Source organism: Hydra vulgaris, chromosome 13 (assembly GCF_038396675.1).
Source record: "Hydra vulgaris chromosome 13, alternate assembly HydraT2T_AEP".
NCBI lineage: Eukaryota > Metazoa > Cnidaria > Hydrozoa > Anthoathecata > Hydridae > Hydra > Hydra vulgaris.
In genome coordinates this window covers 8,843,975-8,867,342 of record NC_088932.1, presented here as the reverse complement: position 1 = coordinate 8,867,342, position 23,368 = coordinate 8,843,975, and the positions used below count along the sequence as shown (strand labels likewise).

The 23,368-nt window shown below is 26.7% G+C and overlaps 1 protein-coding gene across 1 annotated transcript; it reads right to left on the bottom strand.

Moving 5' to 3' along the window:
• Positions 1-18,179: 18,179 nt before the first annotated feature.
• On the bottom strand, positions 18,180-20,054 carry LOC136089607 (jerky protein homolog-like). Its single transcript, XM_065815659.1, has one exon. The coding sequence runs from the start codon at positions 20,052-20,054 to the stop codon at positions 18,180-18,182; it is 1,875 nt and encodes a 624-aa protein (XP_065671731.1).
• Between the last annotated feature and the right edge of the window lie 3,314 nt (positions 20,055-23,368).

Below are 23,368 nucleotides of genomic sequence, written 5' to 3'. Positions count from 1 at the left end.
TCTATACCCAGATATTTTTATTCTTATAAAAGATTTGGAACATTCAATTGGCTTGACTTTTTTCGCAGATACAGTTGTAGAAAATAAATTTAATCCAGATTCGTTATTTACAGAGTTATTATTGACAGTTGGAGTATTTGAATCAATCAAAATTGTTACAACGGGATTATCATTTAACTCCCTTTCAGTGTTTTTTGTGTCAATAATGTTTAATATTTTTCATAAGAAACCTCACTTCTGTTTTTGATTTTATTTTACACGCTTTACTCATTTCAAAAATATTAAGAATATTGTCAATTTTAAAAGCTTCAGAATATCAGAAAACTGTTATCTGTCTTGATAAACCAGACTTTTTTTGCTCGTTGAATATGTAAAGAAGCCAAATCAAGTATTTTAGTGTAGCTATTTAAAAATACACATTAGTTATTAGGATTTTTAATAATGTGCTACACCGTTGCTATGTGCGTAGCTAGGGAAAAATTTTGAGTTACTTCAAGAAATTACAAAATTTCAAGGATTTAATGATGAAAATCAGTAAATAATCAAAGAACTTTGAATTTTGCACACATTAAAATTCAAAATAAAGTAAAAATATTTTTTATATATTTTAGGTAAATTTAGAGGGGGTTTCCCCCTAAAACGCAATATCTATTTTTATAAACATTTCTTTAAGTAATTTACCATAATCAGCATTTAAAATAAAACGATACCTTTAAACAAATATTAAGCAAATAATTTTTATTTCTCTGTAAAAACAATTCACCCCACTTTTAAGCGGGTGAAATACATAAACTTTAGGGCTTTTTTTTTTTTTTAAATTCTTATTAACGCAATTTAAGCTAAACTTTTTTATATTACATAAATATCAGCATACAAAAGTTGGAGTTTAAGACTTTCCTCAGAGTTACTTTCAAATATCGTATTCTTCTGGTACATAAGTAAGATTTGTATGCATTTATTGGCATTTTTGATAAAAGCTTGTTTGAGTCAGTTTTTATAATGAAATAATATAATGGCTATCCCGGGAATAGTATAATGGCTATTCCTGGCAAATGGTTTACCACTTATTATTTTACCAAAGAATAATTTTTCAAACATTTATAAGGCATTTATAATCATAATTTATATTTTAAATATTTCTTTTGCATTTTTTTAAAATCATGTTTAATTCTTCTTGATTATAGAAGAAATAGAGAAAATTTTTCAATAGTAAAAACATGAAAATAGTTTGTTATATAAAAGGTATTTTTATTTATAAGCAATTTAAAAATATTCTTTATTTCTTCTTTTACTTAAAAATTAAGTGTAAATTTTAAAAATTAGAGTTTGGAAAATATATTAGGAATTGCGTCCATTACCCGTTGCACTAATATATATAAAGGGTCAAACATGTAATGTGTACGTCTTGAGAGTTATTTTAAAACATTTAAAATCCTATGCGTATATATATATATATATATATATATATATATATATATATATATATATATATATATATATATATATATATATATATATATTATATATATATATATATATATATATATATATATATATATATATATATATATATATATATATATATATATATATATATATATATATATATATATATATATATATATATATATATATATATATATATATATATATACTATTTGAAAATATATTTTCTCTCTGACTCTTTATTATACTCAATTATTGTAACATGGTTATAAACCTAAATGTTTAAAATTATTAACTTTAACTAAAATAAAAAAAAGAGCTGATCATGGCATATACAACTCAAAGAAATTTGTCTGGACAAACACATTTTTTATTAAAGTTTTTAGTTAAGTGATAATTTTAATATAATCCCAAACTTAGTTAGACGCCACAGATTTTATATAAAAGCTTCAGTTTAATAAATGATATTAAAAATGAGTTCTGCTTTTGTTTTTATTGCTCTGATTTCGTTATCATTTACAAGTGGAAGTCCTATTGCCGGTGATAAAGTTAATTTTTCAGAATATTATATTAAGGAAATTTTAACTAAATATAGCCGTTTCATAGATGGTTTAGCAACAGCAGTTAAAAACCTTAACAATGACCATTCAAGTTATCGCTATGTTTAATTAGTTTTGTGTTTTAGAATCAATTTTTGACTTGAAATCATGTGTACCTATTATAATAATGCGCTAAAGCAAGTTAAACAAAAGAATATAAAAAAATATTTTTTTGTTATTATTCCAGACAAGTAATAAAAAAGATAATTGGTAAATTGATAAAATAAAAAGGATGAACGATAAGAAAAAAAAGTGTTATAAACTAGAAAAGAGAAAAAAAAAAAGAATAAAAGAAATGCATGAGATAAAAAAAAGTTTATGAATATATATTTTATCAGACTCCATTTTTTTATAAAGTTTATATTGAACAATTTTGCATTTTGTTTCTCCTACAATCGTTGATTATTTGGTTTATGAAATATTTAATTTCACTTATTTAGTTTATTCTTTGATTATTGTTATTTTTGTCTATTATTATTACAACTCATTTAATACATAATCAAAACTCGTAAAAAAACGTGCATATTTAAACAAAAATAGAAAATCCAGTTGGCGTTTACATAATATGAAAACATCTTTTAAGATGGTGTTATTTATGTGTTTTTTTTTTCAATATTATGGGAAAAAAAATTTAATGCAATGTTAAAAGAATGCAAAAGACCTTCAGAAGACCAAATGAAAGAATCATTAGGAAACGCTTAAGATATTAGAACTTATATACTGCTCATACAAGCTTTAAAACAAATAAAGATCCAAAACTTAAAGAAAAGAAATCTTTAGGAGTCCAAAAAAGTCAGCAAAGTAATTACTAACTTTGCTAATAATGACTTATATTTGATAGCACTTAATATTAAAAAAGTTTACCGAAGTATATTCTTTATCAAATTTTATAATTTTTAAATAAATTAGTACCATTATTCCAAATACAACTAGTAAATAAATAAAAAAAACAATTATGAAAAATTAAAAGATGTATAATGCAAAGTTTGTTAAAATAATCTTATTCATAGAAATATTAAAGGCTATTGAGTTCACTTAAGGTCACTTAAGTTGAGGCCACTTAAGTTTTGAGCAGCCGTGGCTCAGTCGTAGCCCAGTAAACACACGACGTCTTAAAGACGTCTAAAAAACGTCTTTTAGACGTCTAGACGTCTAAAAGACGTTTTTTAGACGTCTTTAAGACGTCGTGTGTTTACAGGGAGCGCACTTGCCTCAGAAACATTGGATTCGTGGTTCAAACCTCACCTGGTAAGTTTTGCAACATCGGTTAGGAAGGAGGCGTGAACTTCCAACTAAATACTCATCCGCGGTGCTCTGTGATAAGACCGTAAAGACTTCTTGGGGCACCTAAAATGAAGTTAAAAAAAAAAAATTCAACAAAGATTTAAGGCTTTGTGCTGGGATAGCTTAGTTGGTTTAGGCGCTGCTATAAAACCGGAATACTTATTGGCAGTACCAGCAAGATTGCAGGTTCAAACCCCGGCTCCGCTTACTCAGTGTATGAGTAGTACTTCGGTACAAAGAGAACTTGTCACAATTAGCTCTGCTATTACGATGTTTCCTACTCGACTAGTAAATAAATAATCTACTCGAGTGAATGAAATTAAAAAAAGTCATCAAATTATCAATAAAAGTTTAGCATATTTTCAGTTAAAGAAAATTAGACGACAAACTTTTTAGTTCAACTCAAATTAAATTAATAATTTTTAAGTTCAACTAAAATTAGATGTCTAGTTTTTTAGTTCAACAAAAATAACTTTTTAACTAACTTTTTAGTTCGATTACTGATTACTAAAATCGCCTAACTTCGGTCACGTAAGTTTTATACATTCTTATCTTAAGCATAAACTCACGTTTTTTTCAAAATATTTTCAGAATTTCACAGACCAGTATATTGTTAGTTTAGATCGCAAAAATAAAACAATGAAATGAAAACTCGCATTCTATATTTTGTTCCAAATAAAAACAGCTTGTTTAATTGAACTTTTAATACCATTTCATAAGTTCGGTCACAATATACATTCCAATCAAAACACCGTAGTATTACAAATTCAACTTCCCAATAATACATCCCAATGTCAAAAAATTTTAACATCAAAATAACACATCGTAATAACATATCGCAAAATCATAAAATTAAAATCAAAATTTATGAAAACTAGTTTTCTAGTGCTATTTTATAATAATTTTATAAAACAAAATCGTCTAGTTGAATTAAAAAATTTTTTTTAGTTGACGATTTTGATAAGAAAAATTTAATAAAAAGCAGAAATTAATTTTAATAAACAAGTTTTTTTAGATCACTCTTAAATATACTAATGTTAAATTTTAGCTTTAACTGAATTACTTTCACTGTTTAAAGTTTTAATTTTACTCTCAGCGAAACTTCCATAGTTACACTAACAATTTGTACATTTAAACTAATTAACGAAATATTTGCATTTTTTGTTTTGTTTGTTTATTACAGGAATTATTAGAATTAAATAAATATACAAATCGTATTTGAACAGAAAGTAGTTATTAATTAAAAATTAAAGCTTTTTAATATGTGTACTAACACCTTTTACACTAATTGATTCAATGAATTGGCCTTTTATAAATTTTTCAGAACAAACCTTTGAAATACCTTTCCATGCTTGTTATATAGAAGCTTCATGTTCTTGTATCGTACTATACGGTCGAGAACATTAAAATAGAGTTGGTGCCAATATTCCCCATAAACTTTCTATCGAATTTAAGTTGGGTGAACGTGATGGCTACTCCAAAAAATGTATAAATTTTTCCGGGAACCACTGTTTTACACTTAATGCCGTGTAAATTGTTGCAATATCATGTTAGAAAATCTAATTCTCAATCGGTTAATCTTCAAAAATCTCGATTAATAATTTTTCTAAAAAATCTTCGTAATTTCTTGAATTCGTTTTTTTTTTTCGTCATAAAACATATTATAATTTTGCAGTGGAGACAAATGCGGCCCACATAATATGTCCTTCTCCGAAATAAAAAGTCTCCGCATAAATCTCTAAATACCCTGATGGAGACAAATGCAACCCACATAGTATGTCCTTTCTCCGAAGTAAAAATCTCCACATAATTCTCCTCATAGTTTCCACATAGAAGTCCCTTCTCCGAAGTTGCGACTCATAGGAACGCTGTCTTTTTTTGTCAAATAATGCAAATAATACTTCAAACCATTAGGCTTATTTAAGTTTAACTTTTTTTCCCTCGGAAAAAAAAAAAATTTTCAAATATGCGTCCCATCTCTTGTGGTCCTTGGCAGACTTAAATCATGCACTTTTTATGTGTTTTTTGTCAATGGTGGTTTTGTTATCATTTTTTTTCCAGTAGGGTTGTCCTTATTGTAATAAAAAATGTAGGACTCATCTTGTAAACTTAGGTAAATCTAGTTCAGTCTATTTGTTTTGCTGTTTGTACTCCGGGTGACACCAAACGCAAACAGAAGAATATTGTCTATTTAAATTTAGTTATTTTTTTACTTTGGCCCTGAGGGTGATTTTTGTTGCAATTTTCACCTAAGTTTATAAAATTATTCACTGCATGATGAGACCTTTTAATTTTCTTTGCAATTTGTTGATTGGACAGACCCATATCTTTGTAAGCAATTTTTTCTTTTTTTTTCTCGTTTAGCACCGTTCGGCGTGGCGTTGCAATAATTATGTAACAAATGTTCATTAATAATAACACACAAAATTTTAAAAAGAATCCAAATCTTACTCAAACTTCAATCAACTCTTATTAAGTGTTCAAAGCAAACTTATACAACCATTGAAACTTTGTCTGTACCGATTTAAAAAACATAGAAAATTTAGTTTCAATTGTTTCAAAAACACATAAAACGCAGGTCAACAAAAGATAGTTTTTGTGGTTAGTTTTATAAATACACCTCGCGTAAAATCTGCAATAACTACATGTACATAATTTTAAAATTTTAATAAATAGACTTATATCGGCGCGGTGCAATTAATTTTTTTTTTTTTTTTGGATTGGATTCATATGCATTTTTTTCCACTTTTCTACTCATTTTTGTTTTTCTTTCGTTTTTATTTTGTTTTTATTTTGTTTTTATTTTGTTTTTATTTTGTTTTTCTTTTGTTTTTCTTTTGTTTTTCTTTTGTTTTTCTTTTGTTTTTCTTTTGTTTTTCTTTTGTTTTTCTTTTGTTTTTCTTTTGTTTTTCTTTTGTTTTTCTTTTGTTTTTCTTTTGTTTTTTTTTTGTTTTTCTTTTGTTTTTCTTTTGTTTTTCTTTTGTTTTTCTTTTGTTTTTCTTATTATTATTTTGTTTTTCATTTGTTTTTCTTTTGTTTTTCTTTTGTTTTTCTTTTGTTTTTCTTTTATTTTTCTTTTGTTTTTCTTTTGTTTTTCTTTTGTTTTTCTTTTGTTTTTCTTTTGTTTTTCTTTTGTTTTTCTTTTGTTTTTCTTTTGTTTTTCTTTTGTTTTTCTTTTGTTTTTCTTTTGTTTTTCTTTTGTTTTTCTTTTAATTTTCTTTTGATTTTCTTTTGTTTTTCTTTTGTTTTTCTTTCGTTTTTCTTTTGTTTTTCTTTAGCTTTTCTTTTGTTTTTATTATTATTATTTCGTTTTTCTTTTGTTTTTATTATTATTATTTTGTTTTTCTTTGAACTGTAAAACAAAACAAAATAAAGTAATTTTTTTGAATAAACGCAAAATATTGTCATATACATATGATAGACATATGCAAGCTGTCGATTTTATATAATAATTTACATTAAGAAGCAAACAAATGTCTTGTAAAATTCAAGGGTCGTGTCGGTACATAAATTTAAATTTCACAACAACTTTGCACATCGCTTTGCATCTCACAATTTCAAAACTTCTAAGTCCAACTATGCATAGTGTCATCACCGCAGTGTTTCTTTTTAACTTTATTGTGACATACAAGAATAAATTTATGAAATTCTCTAATTCCTGGTATTGTTTAGATATTTTTAAATTGCTCGGATTGTAACAATTTTGTTTCTATCAAATTTTCATTTGAAATAAAAATCAAGTTTATAATTTTGATGTTGTTTGTGCAACATGTAAACAAATCACGTGAGTTTAATATTTGATTTGTAGAAATTCTCTGCAAACTGGCATTAGCCACAATTCGTTTAACTGTTCCTCCTATACCATCACAAGGTTGTGTTTCATGACTGGTTGCAAAGAAAACTAATTTTGCATCTATTCCAAAGTCTGATTTATGCTGACATATGTTAAAAACATTTTTACAGTTTCAAAATTGAGATGAACAGCCAGCAGAACAGTAGATCAAATTTACAATGCTGGGTTTTTTTGCTTCAGATTATTGATAAATAATTTTTATACCTCGTAAACCATTGTTATATCATGATTGTTATTATCTGATAAAATGCAATTTAAAATGGAGTGCAACATTTGATTTTTATTATAGTACACTACTATTAGATGAAGTGTACTATAATAAAAATCATTCTAATGTTAACCTTCTACTTTATCCTGAAAAACGATAACTAGATTTTTCTGCAAAATTTACCAGAATTATTGCGCTATTTGATTGTAGTTCTTCTTTAAGATTTTTTAACTATTAGGATTGGCATTTAGAAATATATGAATGCGCTGGAAGCTTGATAAGCTTTTTTATTACCATATTTACATAACCTAGAATGCTTACGAGCTTTACAACTAAACCTGATCTATCAGTGGTAACTCATAAGTTAAATTTTGATAGCAGATACTTCCTCAAACTCCCCTATTAGTTTAAATAGTTTTTCTTCTAATTTAAATGTATTTTTTAGACATTGAGTACATCAATGTAATATGCATTCTTTGTTTTGCATATCAAAAATAATGAATTTATATAGTTTGTGGATATCAATTTTAATGGGTAAGAGAATGAACTTCATGTTTTCGTGGTAGATACAAACGCACACAGAATGGGTTTATGATAAGTTTGGAAAAACACACCATTTAGGTCTTAAAACACAAAACTTGGAAAAACCTAACTTTAAATGCTGATAAAAGATTTTAAATGAGACTAATTACTCTTTAAGCCTGATAAAAGTAGTTGCTTTTGCAAACGGACTTTTCAATTAATGCTTACAAAATCCTATTGACCAGGCATCTGACAAGGGTTTTCACCATCTTCATAATCATTTTTCACTAAAGTATTTATTTGATCAGGCAGCATTTTACCTCGTTTAGATTGTAGAAATGCAAGAACTCCTTCCTTCTATGCTAAAAATCTAGATTTTATTATTAGATATTTTAAACACTAAAATACTCACTGGCTGCTTTATTTGACAATTCATGTGGGCACAAAGTCAATACTTGAATCTCGTTCCTAAATGAACAGCAACTTTCCAATCTTTTATTAAAACTAAAATTTTTTTGAACTTAGCGAGTTTTTCTTTTAAAATTAAGAGTATATTCATTACCGAAAACTTCAACTTCTGTGAACGGAACTTTCAAAAAACTTGATAACTTTTTTTAAAAACTGTTGTAATAGTTTTAAGTTTCCTTCTCCCAATACTCATACAGTTTCCGTTAATCTTAACTGGTGACACGCCTATTACACTGAGTCAATCAGAATGTTCTTGTCTACTTTTAAATCAGCCTTGTGTTAAATATTAAATACATTTTCTTTATTTATGCTTTGATTTGTGTAATTATCAGCAATACCAACATCATCAGGGTTAATTTTAGAGAAAGCTTTTAATTTGACTAAGCAAGTTGTATAAATTTTTTGACCACGTACAATATTGAACCTGTTGTTTAAAGCATGGTTCTTAACTTGGCTTTGAGAAATGCTAAATTAAAAAATATAGTTCAAAAAAAGAAAATATGCCTTGATTAACAAACATAATGAACTTATATAAATTGTATTATATAAACTCTGACAAAGTAACATTTATAAAAACTTGATGTCAAGCTTTAGTAACCTTTGCATTTTCTTTTACGAACTAGCAGCGGATCACAGCATTTAATCTGAAACACAGTGAACTTTTCAATATTGAACTTTTGGTGATGAAAACAAATATTCAGGAGAAATACCAGACTTTAGAGCAACTAACTTTCGCTGATCAGGAGCTAAATCTTGATAGATGTTTATACTAATGTGGTTTGTAAACGTTATTTGTGACAACTTGATTTTAAAATCAATCCAACTATGCATTGCGATGTTCCAGCCATTATAAAAATATTTAATTTCAATACTTAATTTTTCTAAAACCCATATTTAAAAAAATTTATCGCATAAGTTTTATTATTATTACTCAAACATTAAAACCAGTTGCTCCATTTAATTAATCAAACAAGAAACCAAAAATTTATTTTTATTTTCAACTAAATAAGTGTAATCATAGAGATAACCAAAACGGTAAAAAAAAATGCCAAAATAAAATTGCAAGAATAAAACTAATTAAAACAGATATGTGCATAGAAAAACAGTGAAATAACTTTTGCCTCTTACGGGTATTTATATATACACTAATATTGTAAAGTTTTGAAATAAATGGTTTTTAATAAAACCTTTACTGTAATTAATCTTAAACTAGACATCCTTACTAAAAAATTATTGTAAAAAACCCGGTTTACATTTCAAAATTTTTCATAAAATATAAGATCTAATAACTTCAATTACCGTTTTTTTATTTCTTTCTTCAAAAGTATGTATACCTAATTAATTTTGTAAAGGTATGGTTAAGTTAACTGTGTGTACTTAAACATTTTAGTGTTCCTATAGGCGTTGCTAAGAGCGCGGAAAACAAAAAAATGTTAAAAATTCCAAACTCTTGAAATAATGAGACTGGCCCCAAATTATTTTTGTATATTCCTAACTGCACTGTTAATAACATTTGTGCTAAAACTCAAGTATTTCTAAGTTGATGGGTTATTTCAATTTGTTGTTTTGACATGGAATTACCCAAAGTTATTTTTAGCAATTGGACATGCACTAAAGCAAGTACTTGAGCATGTATTTGCTGTTTTAGATTGTATTTGCGCAAAAAACACTAATTAAATTCGACCTTAATAAAACATTTTTTTTCCTAAATTTTATTAACCACTTAACGAATTTGCTCGACATATGTCGAGCAAACTTTTTTAGCCAAAAAAAATTTGCTCGAGATATGTCGAGCATTACCAAAAATTGGTATACTTTGAGAGCTAGCTCGCTATATGTCGAGCAAAGCTTCTGATTGGTTATTATGATATCTGATGCGCTTCCTGTACGATAAACTCTTCTTTTTATGACTGCCACGCGCCAGTGTTTACACATGGGCGGTTGGAAGTGCATTGCATTGTTTCGTGACTTTTTTTTTAAGTGATTGATAATTTTGCATGAATTATCTGTTGCGTAACCTGCATTGTTGAATTATTTGTGCCCACTACTTTTACAGTTAAAAATTTGAAATTTTTGTATGCGTGATTTTGCCTAGTCTCTACAGTTTTACAGTGCCATAAATGTACATTTACGAAAGTTTATGTAATGTTATATAATTAGAGTTTTTAATAAAATCATAAATTTATAAATTTATTGAAATCAACTTTATATTTTATTGTTTAGAAATAGAGGAAATTAAGTTTGCAACTAGGTTCACTTCAATTTTTCAAGAATTTTGCAAGAATTTTATGCAATATTGCAATGCTCGACATATGTCGAGCAAGTTTTCAAAGGTCAATTAGGAAGGTCATAAATTATTAAAATATATTAAAATTTATTAATTATTATTATTTTCCTTTTTTGCATGGTTAAAACAGTAAAATCAATTAAAAAAAAAAATAGATTTGTTTTTGACACACTTTTGAAAATTAATAGGTTCGTTAAGCGGTTAAACATAAATTAGTCAATTTTTCAAACATTAATAATTGAATTATTGAACTTTATTTAGTTTTCGACATCTAAAGATTTTTTTTCAATGGATTTTAGAACTATCATTGATAAAAAATTGTATGTTGGGTATTCAGTTACTATTATTTTAAACACTTTTTAACAATAAGATAATTTGGTCTTCTTTTAACATAATGGGGTTTCCTATTTAAGTTTAGGCGGCATTAATAAAGTACTTTCGCAGTAAAACGACTTTGGCTCACATGCATGCTTTCAACGACCCATTCTCATCTGCGTACGAAGCATTATTTATTATATTATTACATATTGTTACAATGACATTTCTCTGTTCCATAAATAATATCAATTTTTTAAACTCGTGATGTTTAACGCATTGTTAAAACAAAAAAACTTTAGAAAAAAAGAGAACTAGAGTTTAATCAAATCGCGTACGTACTCGCTAACTTTAACAGCATTCCATTCCTTTTCTCCCCATCTCCTGTGGACCTATTAATATGTTTTTGGGTAGCCCTATCCCGCTTACGTTGTTAATGGAAAATCTCCTATATGTATACAATTTGTTAACAAACTTTTAATGTATACCAACGAAATTATGCGTCATCAAAATATTAGTCAATCATTATTTACAATACATTTACAGCCATTTCCATGCTTCTGATGAATGATTTCTCATACTTAACAAAAACATTTCCACACTTCTGATGAATGATTTCTCATACTTAACAAAAACATTTCCACACTTCTGATGAATGATTTCTCATACTTAACAATAACATTTCCACACTTCTGATGAATGATTTCTCATACTTAACAAAAACATTTCCACACTTCTAATGAATGATTTCTCATACTTAACAATAACATTTCCACACTTCTGATGAATGATTTCTCATACTTAACAAAAACATTTTTTTTCCTATCGAACTCTGCGGCCTATTACTTTATGTAATGTTTTTTGTGGGAATTTGATGAAATACCTATTTATAAACATTTTTTTTACTTTAAGTAATGTTTTTTGTGGGAATTTGATGAAATACCTATTTATAAACATTTTTTTTACTTTAAGTAATGTTTTTTGTGGGAATTTGATGAAATACCTATTTATAAACATTTCTTTTACCTCTTTCTTCTCGCCTATTAATAATACTATTTTTTTTTTATCTCTGTTTTTTTTTGTTTATCTCTTCCCAAACTTTTTAAATAAAACCAAAGAAAAAATACATAGCATAATATGATTAATTTTATTCAATTAGTTAATTAGCCTTTATTAATGAAAATTGTTAAATATCAGTTACATGAAGATTTAGGAGATATGCTATCTTCCCATCAAATGCTCAAAATAGTCACCTCACAAGTTTTTTTCTTTTGAACTTGTTTTTGCAGGGCAGTCTTTGGTTGAAAATATATTTTTAACAATAGCAATGTTTAAACAGCTCGATTCAACAACTTTAACGTTAACATCGTAATGGATACCTGCCACAAGTTGCTAAGTTGCACTGATAATATTTTTTATTACTTGTCTGTAAGAAAAACCTTAATAATTAATTGTTTTTTTGTTTTGTTTTGTTTTTTAATGATTTTTAATAGAGCTTTATCTTTAAAAAGCGCTGAGTTTAAGGCACAAAACAAACTAAACATACAGGTATCGCGAATTGCTATTGTTAAGGTTTTCAACAGCTGTTGTTAAGCCAGACTATCAAAACCATCAAAATTTAAGATAAAAGATTTTGTTTTTCTAATAGTACCCCTTAACCACCGTCAATAAAACCTCTATTGGTAAATGGTAGCGTGAACAGAGCAATGAAAACAAAAACAGGACTCATTTTAATATAAATTATCATTAATACTGAACCTTTTATAAAAAAATCTGTGGCGTCTAACTAAATTTGATATTATACTAAAATTAACATTTGATTGAAAACTTGAATAGATACGCAGGTTTTGATAAACTTGATAATACGCAGGTTTTGATAAACTTAAACTAATGTTTTTTTATATGTTATTGGTATTATCTATTCAAGTTTTCAATCGAATGTTAATTTTAGTACATTCTCATTAGCTCATCAAATTTAATATTCTTGTTATTTTGACTAAAATCAATGGTTTCAATTGTTTAGATGCACAAAAATGTTTCATAATTAAGTTTAAATGGTAAGTTTAAAAAAGGATCTAAGAAAATGAAAGTTTTCGGTTTAAGTTATATGACTTTAGGAAATTCCACATACGCTTTTTCATTGTTTTATTGCTACGTAAATAACCTCTATGCAATTTTCAGTTATTGAATTTATTAATAATTTAATTAGTTGTAACACTATTTTCTTATAATATAAAAACTTCGTTTTATATTCTAAATTTATATATTTTTTATTGCAAAATTATGAACTATAGTTCTAGTGATTTAAGTAAAAAGAATGTTCCAGTGACAACTTTTAATCACACTTTTCCATGACAAAAATCTTCTTTTTTTTTTTTTAATGTAAATTGCATTCAATAAAAAAAAATTACAAATACAAAATAGCTTTATTACAAAGATAATCGGCAGGACTTTCAGAATATCATACAATCTTATCATGAAGCCCTTTACAATATCAAATATAATAATAATAACAATAAAATCAAATTAACAAATAAAAATAAATCAACATAAACTATATATAACTGTGCATTCTAAATATAAATATAATGGATAAAATATATGAAACAAAAGAACCAAACACAAGAAAAAATGTTTTCTGCTGAAAAGGTAACTTCTTTTAATTATCGTTTGAAAAAGTTTAAGTCCATTTCAATATTTTCATATATATATGTATATATATATATATATATATATATATATATATATATATATATATATATATATATATATATATATATATATATATATATATGTATGTATATATATATATATATATATATATATATATATATATATATATATATATTGTGTACACCTGCAAAACCAGACAAGTCCACTCCTAACATTTTACGTGCATTTAGTGCCCCAAGCATTGTGGGCATGTTCTACCGTCTTCAAATAGGTGTGAAAGTATTTGCGGCAAATCAGGGGTTCAGAAAACGGAAAAGTACTGGTGGAAATCGGTTAAAATCAAAATTGAGAAGGTATGCAACTTTTTTCATGGTATGAAATGAATAGTATCTTACACTAATTTTGTTTACACTAATCTTGCTTATAGCACTGTAAAGGTACAGGGTCAGTCCGCCCCTTGGTCATTTCGCCCAATAATGTTTTCGCTCCTTGATTTTTTTGCTCTGGGCTATCTCACCCCAATTTTACAATGTGGTTTTTTATTTCTACAGCGCAAATCTAACCTGAATAGTTTACATTAGTATAAAATTCACAGTATAAATACGCAGAGTACGAGCATTTTGAGTTTTTAGAGCCGAGAAATGCAATGCAGCACAGGGCTATGACTAAATTGTTTGAAAAGTTCTTCCCTCCCCACCTCCTCTGTCCCCTCTATAATAATTGCATCTGGGACTTCACAATAAACTTCTTAGGGATAATATTACTATAACATAACCCTAATCAAACCCTAACATGACAAGCAAATCCTGTTGTAACCCTAACCAAACCTTAATCTAACCCTAAGCGTACAGTTGTAAATTACTCTAATCAAACTATCACTACTCTTAACCTCACCATAACTCTAACCTGATTATAAAACCGTTTTTTTTTTAATTTTATTTTATAGTACTTTATAAATATATATTTTTTTGTAGGCACCAAGTAAATGTGAATGAGAATTCGATTGATGTAACATCGACATGTAAACATAAACATGAAGTCAAAAAGTGACCAAAGACGAAATCTTCTTCCGAGGGTCAGAATGCCAAGAAATGCTCTGCTTTTGGATGTTCACTTGTTCGTCGTGATGATGTTTTGTCATTCCGTTGTGAGCTTTTCAAAACAAATAATAAGGTGCAGCAGGGCAACCACATTCTACTAAATGTCAAAGCGACCAGTGCCAAAAGAATGCGGACGAGATTTTGCCAAAGAGTATTTAACAAGACTTACTTGACTAACTATTTCATTATAACAAATTGTGTTTTTCAAAGTGTCTTTCGAAAAATCTTTTTATCTAATCGGTAAAAACCTCATAAATGGTGTATTTAAACATCATGTTGAAAATCGCGGATGTGTCACGGAAGGCTGTGGTAGGGATCGCATAGGTGACAAAAACGAATCTCGAAAAAAGAGTGTTTGCCGATTTATCCAAAAAGTTTGAGCAACAGAAAACCACTATTGGAGAAAGAAAAGTGTAAGATTATATTTGCCAATTTAATTGGAAAACATAAATAATATATGCAAAATCAAGAATTCAACCATCTCAGCTTCAGGCCTAAAAGTTGGATATAGTTTTTTCAGAAGGATTTTCAGGCAAGAGTTCAATATAGGATTTTCCTCACTGCTTGTGATACCTGTACAACTTGTGACAGCCTTAGAAATCAGCTACGAGTATGCTCAACAAAAGATAAAGTTGTTCTTCTAATGCAACGGAGAGCGCACAAATTACAAGCAAAAATATTTTATGCATCACTTAAGAACATACCTGAAAAGACATACAGTATAGTGTTTGATTTACTGCAAGTTCAATCTTTGCCACGAGTGACGTGTCAGGAAGCATTATGGCTTGCAGAAGCACCAACAAACATTGATTTCATTAAACTTCTCTTTCCAGTACGTGGGCACTCATTCCTTCCTTGTGATCGCTTATTTGGAAGAATCGATAAGAAGTTGAAAACCAACAACACGGAACCTAAAGGAGTTCATGAAATATTTAGTCACCATTGTGACAAGGTTTTCCAAAAGGGAAAAAACAATCAAACATCGTGGTTAGCTGTTTGCCATCATCCTGGCCGATCAACCCTAAGAATTTGAAGGATATTCGTAAACTTCTTCATGTAGCTGGACATTTTCAACTTTGATTTTACATAGTTACGTTATTTTTTAGAATTTTAAAACAAATTGTTTTATTATCCCAAATTTCTGATGTTATTGATAGACAATATTCCAGACACGGAAATTTTTAAAACTGTTTTTTTGGAAAACGTTACTATAAAATTAATATTTTTATCATAATTTTCCTTTTTGGAAATAAAAAAAATGATACAATATCAAAAGATTACTTTAAGTGTTGATTTGGCTTTCATTCTGATTGAAAGATAAAAATAAATGGTAATTTTGGAAAAAACTAACTTTACGAAATAACTGATAAGCATGCAAAAGCAGATAAGTCCCAAAATATAAAGTCTGTGGACAGGGAACAAGTGCACCAATATGTGCAAACTCTCTACTGTGTAGTGTGGTCTAATAATACATAAGAATAATGCAATCAATCATCATTCAGATCTTGTTTGAAATTATGTTTCTATTTTTCTCATTTTCCCATCATTTTTTCAGTGTGGACTTTCCAGGTTTACTCCTCATATATACATACATATATATATATATATATATATATATATATATATATATATATATATATATATATATATATATATATATATATATATATATATATATATATATATATATATATATATATGTATATATATATATATATATATATATATATATATATATATATATAAATTTAATTATGTAACACATTTTTTAAACCTAAGCGATTAAAATCATTGATTTTAATACAATTAATAAAACTTTCGAATTTAATAAGAGCAGTATAATAATATGAACAGTTGAAAAAATATTATAATTGACAATTTTGTCTACAACTGCGCATTATCTGATTAAGTTTTTAATCAAGTATGTTAAGAGATTATTTAATTATATATTTGATCATTTATTTGATTATTTAATGATTATTTATTTGATTTTTTTATTTGATTATTTATTTAATTATTTTTTGATTATTTATTTGATTACTTTTTGATTATTTATATGATTATTTATTTGATTATTTATTTGATTATTTATTTGATTATTTATTTGATTATGTATTTGATTATTTATTTGATTATTTATTTGATTATTTATTTGATTATTTATTTGATTATTTATTTGATTATTTATTTGATTATTTATTTGATTATTTATTTGATTATTTATTTGATTATTTATTTGATTATTTATTTGATTATTTATTTGATTATTTATTTGATTATTTATTTGATTATTTATTTGATTAGTAATTTAATTATTTATTGATTATTTATTTAGGCGGTTTTAATCTCTAATTTAGACAACTTTTTATTCGAAGATTCGAAATAAAGTAATAAAATAAAGTTTCCCGTTTTAAAAGTTTTCAATTCGCATTTCATAAAAATTAATTTGAAACTTTTTACACAACTTTAAAAAAGTTATAGAAGTCAGTTATATTATATGTTAATTTAAAGTTTATTACTAAAAATCTAGATAGGATTTAGAATTTCTAAAACGTGCAGGAGAAACCTTTTTGGAGTAAGATATTTTCACAGATATTTCCATCCTTTTTTTTTAGCATGTCAAAAAAAAGTTATTTGTTTATACGTGTTTTTAATATGAAAAAGTTGAATTTAGATTTTTTTCTTTTTCTAAACGGATTTTATTTTATTGTGTTTTAAATGTACATTAATAAAGTTTTTATTCATTTGAGAAACGGAATCTATAAAAAGTTCTCATAAAATTTACTAGCTTTTGGGTAAATTTACAGGTATCTTTCTACTACGATAAAAGGGATTACTTGTTACAAAATAAATAAGAACGGTTGCCACGTTTGCCTCGACTTCGCGCTTTTTTCTTTAAAACGGCTTTTCATAGCATGGCTTACTAATGATAAAAACAAGCATACTAGCAAGACTCAAAATTCTAAATTAGGGTCATGGCACCACCTACCGCGACTTTAAGAAAACTTTTAACTTCAAAACTTCATTACTCCAAAACCATAACAGATTTTTATTTAGGGTTTTCGAATTAATATTTTATACTCAATTATTAACTAAATTATATAATTCGAATTTGAATAAAGTTATTTTTTTAATGTTATTTTTAATTTTTTGTAAGATCTAGTACGTTTCTTCACCTACCGCGATAAAGCACCACCTACCGTAATCGATTCTCCACCTACCGTGTATGAAAAAAAAATCGTATATTTTAATTTTACTTTTATATATTTAAATCAAGAAAAAAATACATAAATTTAATATGATTACAAAACAAAGAAGACATTCGATATAAAATTATCCACCAAAGCTTTTTTCTGAATTTAGATTTTTTTTCATTTTAAATTTTTTTTTAAATGTTTTTTTTTTTTTGTCTTTTATTTTTATTTTATTTTGTTACAGCTTGTTTTCTTTTAGTTTTTTCTTGTTTTTCTTTTTCTTTCAATTCTTTTTTTTCAGCAGCTTTATTTTTACGTTCAATTTTTTTGATATCTTCTTCTTCCTTTGCATTTTCTCTAGTTATTTGAATCTCTAACCATTTGGCTGAAGTTACAACGCTCGGTAATCGTTCAACTTGTTTCAGCCTTTTTTTCGTGATTGGTTGTTTTGGCCATAAAAGAAAGTCGTGTAATAGGTTTATATCTTTTATTATTTGTTTATTTGAATCTGGTGGTTCTGCTGCTGATTTACTTTCACCGGGTTCATCAATTATTACGCTTTTTCCAAATTCGCTAACATTACTAGATACGATTTCATTTTGCGTACTGCTAATATCTAAATACGATTCTTTATCGATTTCATTGTTCAATACATTATTGTTGGCTTCTATTAAATTTATGGTTTGTTTGGACCTATCGTTAAATTTTAGTTTTTTCCAAAAATTAAATAATTCTCTGAAGTCAGTTTTACCTCCCCATTCTTTATTTCCAGTTTTTTCAAACTGTAGCAATACTTCAGGTGCAACGTTGTCTTCAAATAAGTTTCCCACGTTATTATGGCTTAAAAGATTCGTTTCATTATTATCAATTGTGGAATTTAATTTAACACGTTGAATTACTTTTTTATAATCAACATTGTTCGCATTAAATGGGAATATTCCTGTCGACCTAAATCCGTTAATAATATTTTTTTTCATACTTGGATCCATAACAAAATTATTCAACAACATTGGTACATTTTCTTTGCAAATTTCATTAAAATCGTTATCCAATTTAAATTGCCGACAAATGTTCTGCCATTTTTTTTTCATTGGTCCGAAAACTGACACATCTAATGGTTGTAAGATGTGTGTAGCATTAGGAAACAACGAAATCAAATGAATTCTTTCCGAAGAGCAATACATGCTGAGCTCTTTAGACAGATGCGAGCGGTGTCCATCCATGAACATATATATAGGTAATTGTGTATTAATAGATTTCAAATATGGTACTAACACATTTGTGAAGTACTCATAAAAGCATTCGGCGGTCATCCAGCCGCTGTCACTTTTACCGAGTCCCCAACCTGGTGGTGCAGCAGCAATAGTTTTTGGCATTCGAGCATACTTGTACAATGTTAATGATGGTGCAAATTGACCATTTGCATTTACGCAAAATAAAGTTGTAAGGTTTTCCTTATCGCTGTTGTTGCATTCTTCATAAACATTTCTTCCTCTAATGCCAATTACTTTTCCAGTTTTTGGTGCTAACTCAAAGCCAGTTTCGTCTAAATTAAAAACACGAGATGGATCATTAAGGTATTGCGCATCATCGCCTAATAATTCATACACCTCATTAAACCATTTTCTTATCGATGCTTCAGTTATAAGACCTCTAGCTCGACTAATATGCTCTGCTCGTTTTTGCGATAATTCCTTATGACGACGCATAAATTTATAAAACCAGTTTTTACTTGGGATATCATCTTTAAATGGTGTTTTTATACCTCGCCCTGTAACTATTTTTTGTACCGCCTTAATTAATAACTTTTTTGTAATCGCAAAACCCATGTTAGCGCACTGCATTAACCAAGCAACCAATTCATTCTCTATTTCTTCTCCAAGATATGATTTAAAGCCAGAGTTTTGCCGTTTGGGTTGGCTTTTACCAGATAATTTATCGCGTAAGGTACTTTCAGGAACATTAAACTTTTTGCTGACACATAAAATTTTTTCACCTTTATTTAAAGCTCTAAGTGCTGCATGCAGTTGTTCTTCTGAATACAAAAGCTTTTTTCGAATATTTTTTTTCTTTTTTGAACCTTGCATCTTTCTAATCGAATTCATTTCACATGATAAATAAAGTATAAAAAAACATATCAAATAAATACTCCCTTGGGTTAAATTACCTTTAATTGGTAATTGAGTTGAACTGAAATGGTTTTTTAGAGAGAAAACTTTACAAAATAAAACGCGTCCGAAAAAATATTTTTATAAACGGTAAGTGCTAACTATTATAATTTTCGTAATCACCTACCGTGTAAAAGATTAAACAATGATATACAAAAAATACTTATATTTTTTGATAAAATTTAAAATATTCAATGTTTTTACAACTATTTTAAACTTTTATCAAAAAAATTATATAAGTTTTAAGCCGTAAAAAAACTAGACAAACTTTTTTTTACTGTTAAAGATTTTCTTAAGAAAGCAATAAAAAAGCATTTGCGGGTAAAAAAGCATTTCAAATCTTTAAAAATACATCTTTTTAAAAATTATTTATTAGTGAAATAAGTTAGTTTTGTATAAAACAATGCTGAAAAAATAAATTAAAAAAAAAAAACATAAAAAATTTACTGATTTTTTCAAAAACCACGGTAGGTGCTTCTTCACGGTAGGGGGTGCCATGACCCTACATGTCAATGGAAGTAAAAAAAAAATTGTTGAAGTCAAATGTTTTTAAAAAAACACTTGTACAATTTTAAGTTTATCGAAAGATTAAGAATATTTATGTATCAACATTTTTGAATCATTTGCTGATAGCAGATTAAGGGAACAGTGGATTCAATGTCAGCTTTGCAGAAAATGGGCTCATAAAGAATGCACAACAGGCTTACTGCACTTTATTTAAGAAATCTGTTCCTTTCACAACATAAATTAAGACACTCATTACAGCGTAAGTTAAGTTGTACTTTTGAAGGAAAACTAATGTTTTCAGTTTATTACATCTTTATTTATATCAAGGTTATTCCAAAACTAAGATTATTCTGCGTCCAACAGCAAACCTTATTTGTCAAGGTTTGTGTTTCGATGTTAGAGAGTTAAAAGAGGGTTTTAACCATAATAAGTAGCCTTCTCGAACATAGTGGCTTCGGCCTTAAGGAGGTCAAATCATTAAAAAATTTTTGTTTTCAAAATAATCTGTAAAATTTTAGTCTCAGAATTATATTAACAAAAATAAGTTGTACTCAAATTTGCATTAACTGGTTATAATCCAAGAAATGTGACAACCAATCCTGTGGTTGAGGTTAGTTGTCACACTGCAGAGGTCTTTGAAAAATGATTTTACAACAAAATAATAACTTAATGTCATGAAATCGTTCTATAAGTTCCCAGAAACAGATAAACTACCTTAGTGCAAGGTTTCGATTTAATGAAAAATAGAATAAAAGCAGTTTAAAACGTAAGAAGTGTGACCAGCTCTTACCGATGCAAGTATAAATATTTTAAATACAAAAAACAATTCTGATTATTTAGATTAATGGTCATGAAAAAAAAAAAAATTAGTTTTAAGAAAAAAATTTAAAGCAAAGTTTGATAAATATATTTATGCTATTAGTTTTATAATTAATTTTCTATTTATCATTAAGTATTGCAAACTGTTTAAGTTATAATTTAGGATTCTAATTTAATTTAGTAACTTTTAAAAAGAGGTAGTCAAAATCTACAATATTAAAATGAGTAAGCACTAAATGGTACTTTAATTTCGCCTTGATTTTCGAAAGTGTTTTTTCTTTAATACTTAGTATTACTAACTATTTGTTGAAAATGTTTCTTCAAAATAGGTCTCTGATATCGAACAAAGTAGTAACTTAACTTAAGGTTATATTTAGGAGTAAAAAAATTGTTTTTTAAATATTTAGTAAGGTATTTATGACTTGTTTCTCTAAAATAAGATTTAAATGTTATTGGAGATAGTCCACGTTTTATTTTATACATGACCTTTACTAGGTATGGTCTATGAACTTTACTAGGTAACTTACAAACTAGATATACATTTATTTTATAAACGTTTAACACTCTAAGATTAAATAGAAGTAATTCACATGATGCAGTTCTTGAAGCTCCAAATACAATTCTAAAAGCATGTTTTTGGTTAAAATAAACTTTTTTAATTTATTGTAGTATGCGCCTGCTCATACTACACTAAACTAAAAATGTTGTGATGGGCAAAACTATAATTGTAGTTTTGACAAAAAAATAAAACAGAGAGAACGTTTTAAATATATACTATGTACTATACAAATAATATTATATATATAATAATATTAAATATATAATATATACATATATATATATATATATATATATATATATATATATATATATACATATATATATATATATGTATATATATATATATATATATACATATATATATATATATATATATATATATATATATATATATATATATATATATATATATATATATATATATATATATATATATATATATATATATAGTCATTCTTTTTCTAATTTACATTTTGTATTATTCAAATTATCATTAATAGTCATTTTTTTTACATTTTTATTATCTACTTTTTTTATTGTATTATAGTGTGTAATATTTACAGTCACGCGTTCCATTATTACATCCAGCGGATTTAGATAGACTTGCTCATAGGCCGTTGTTTTATCATAAGGATGACTTTTGCAATCATTTTTTTCAATATTCGAGAATATGCCTGAAGACAATTATTTGTTGCTGTTACATATAAATATTCCACTTTTAATTTTTTCACTTCACCCTAACTCAGAATCATGTTAATACTATATATAAGTGGTATTATGAAATACGAACAATGTTGAAAAAATATATATGGTACTTTCTCGTCATGAACCGGTTTGCAATGATCCAGAATCAAGTAAAGTTAGTATGAGTTTGCTAAAGCCTTACTTACAATGTTTTTAAAACTTCGTTCATTTTTTTATGCCAAAACCATTACTGAAAAGCATAAAATGAGAAATAAAATTTGCAAAAACCGTTCGTAATGATATGAAATTAGGAAAATAAGTAAAAAAAATCACATAATTAGTTTATTGAACATAGAAGGCTGATTTCATAGTCACATAAATTATTAAAACATTAATGCTACAACAACTTCTATTAAAAAAATAATGCTATAACAACTCTGTTTAAAAATTTATGATTAAGTTATTTCATTTATTAAGGCAGTCCTTCAATAAACATTTTAGCAGGGTTGGCTTAAACTCGGGTTTTTGAGCAAAAACCCAACCCAACGGGGTTTTTGTGTGGGTTTTTGGTTATTTGCTAAAATTTGGTACAAATCTTTAAAAACAAAATTTAATTAATTTATAGTCATTTAAAAGTTATTTTTCATTTTTTACAGTTATATTGTCTTATACAAACTAAA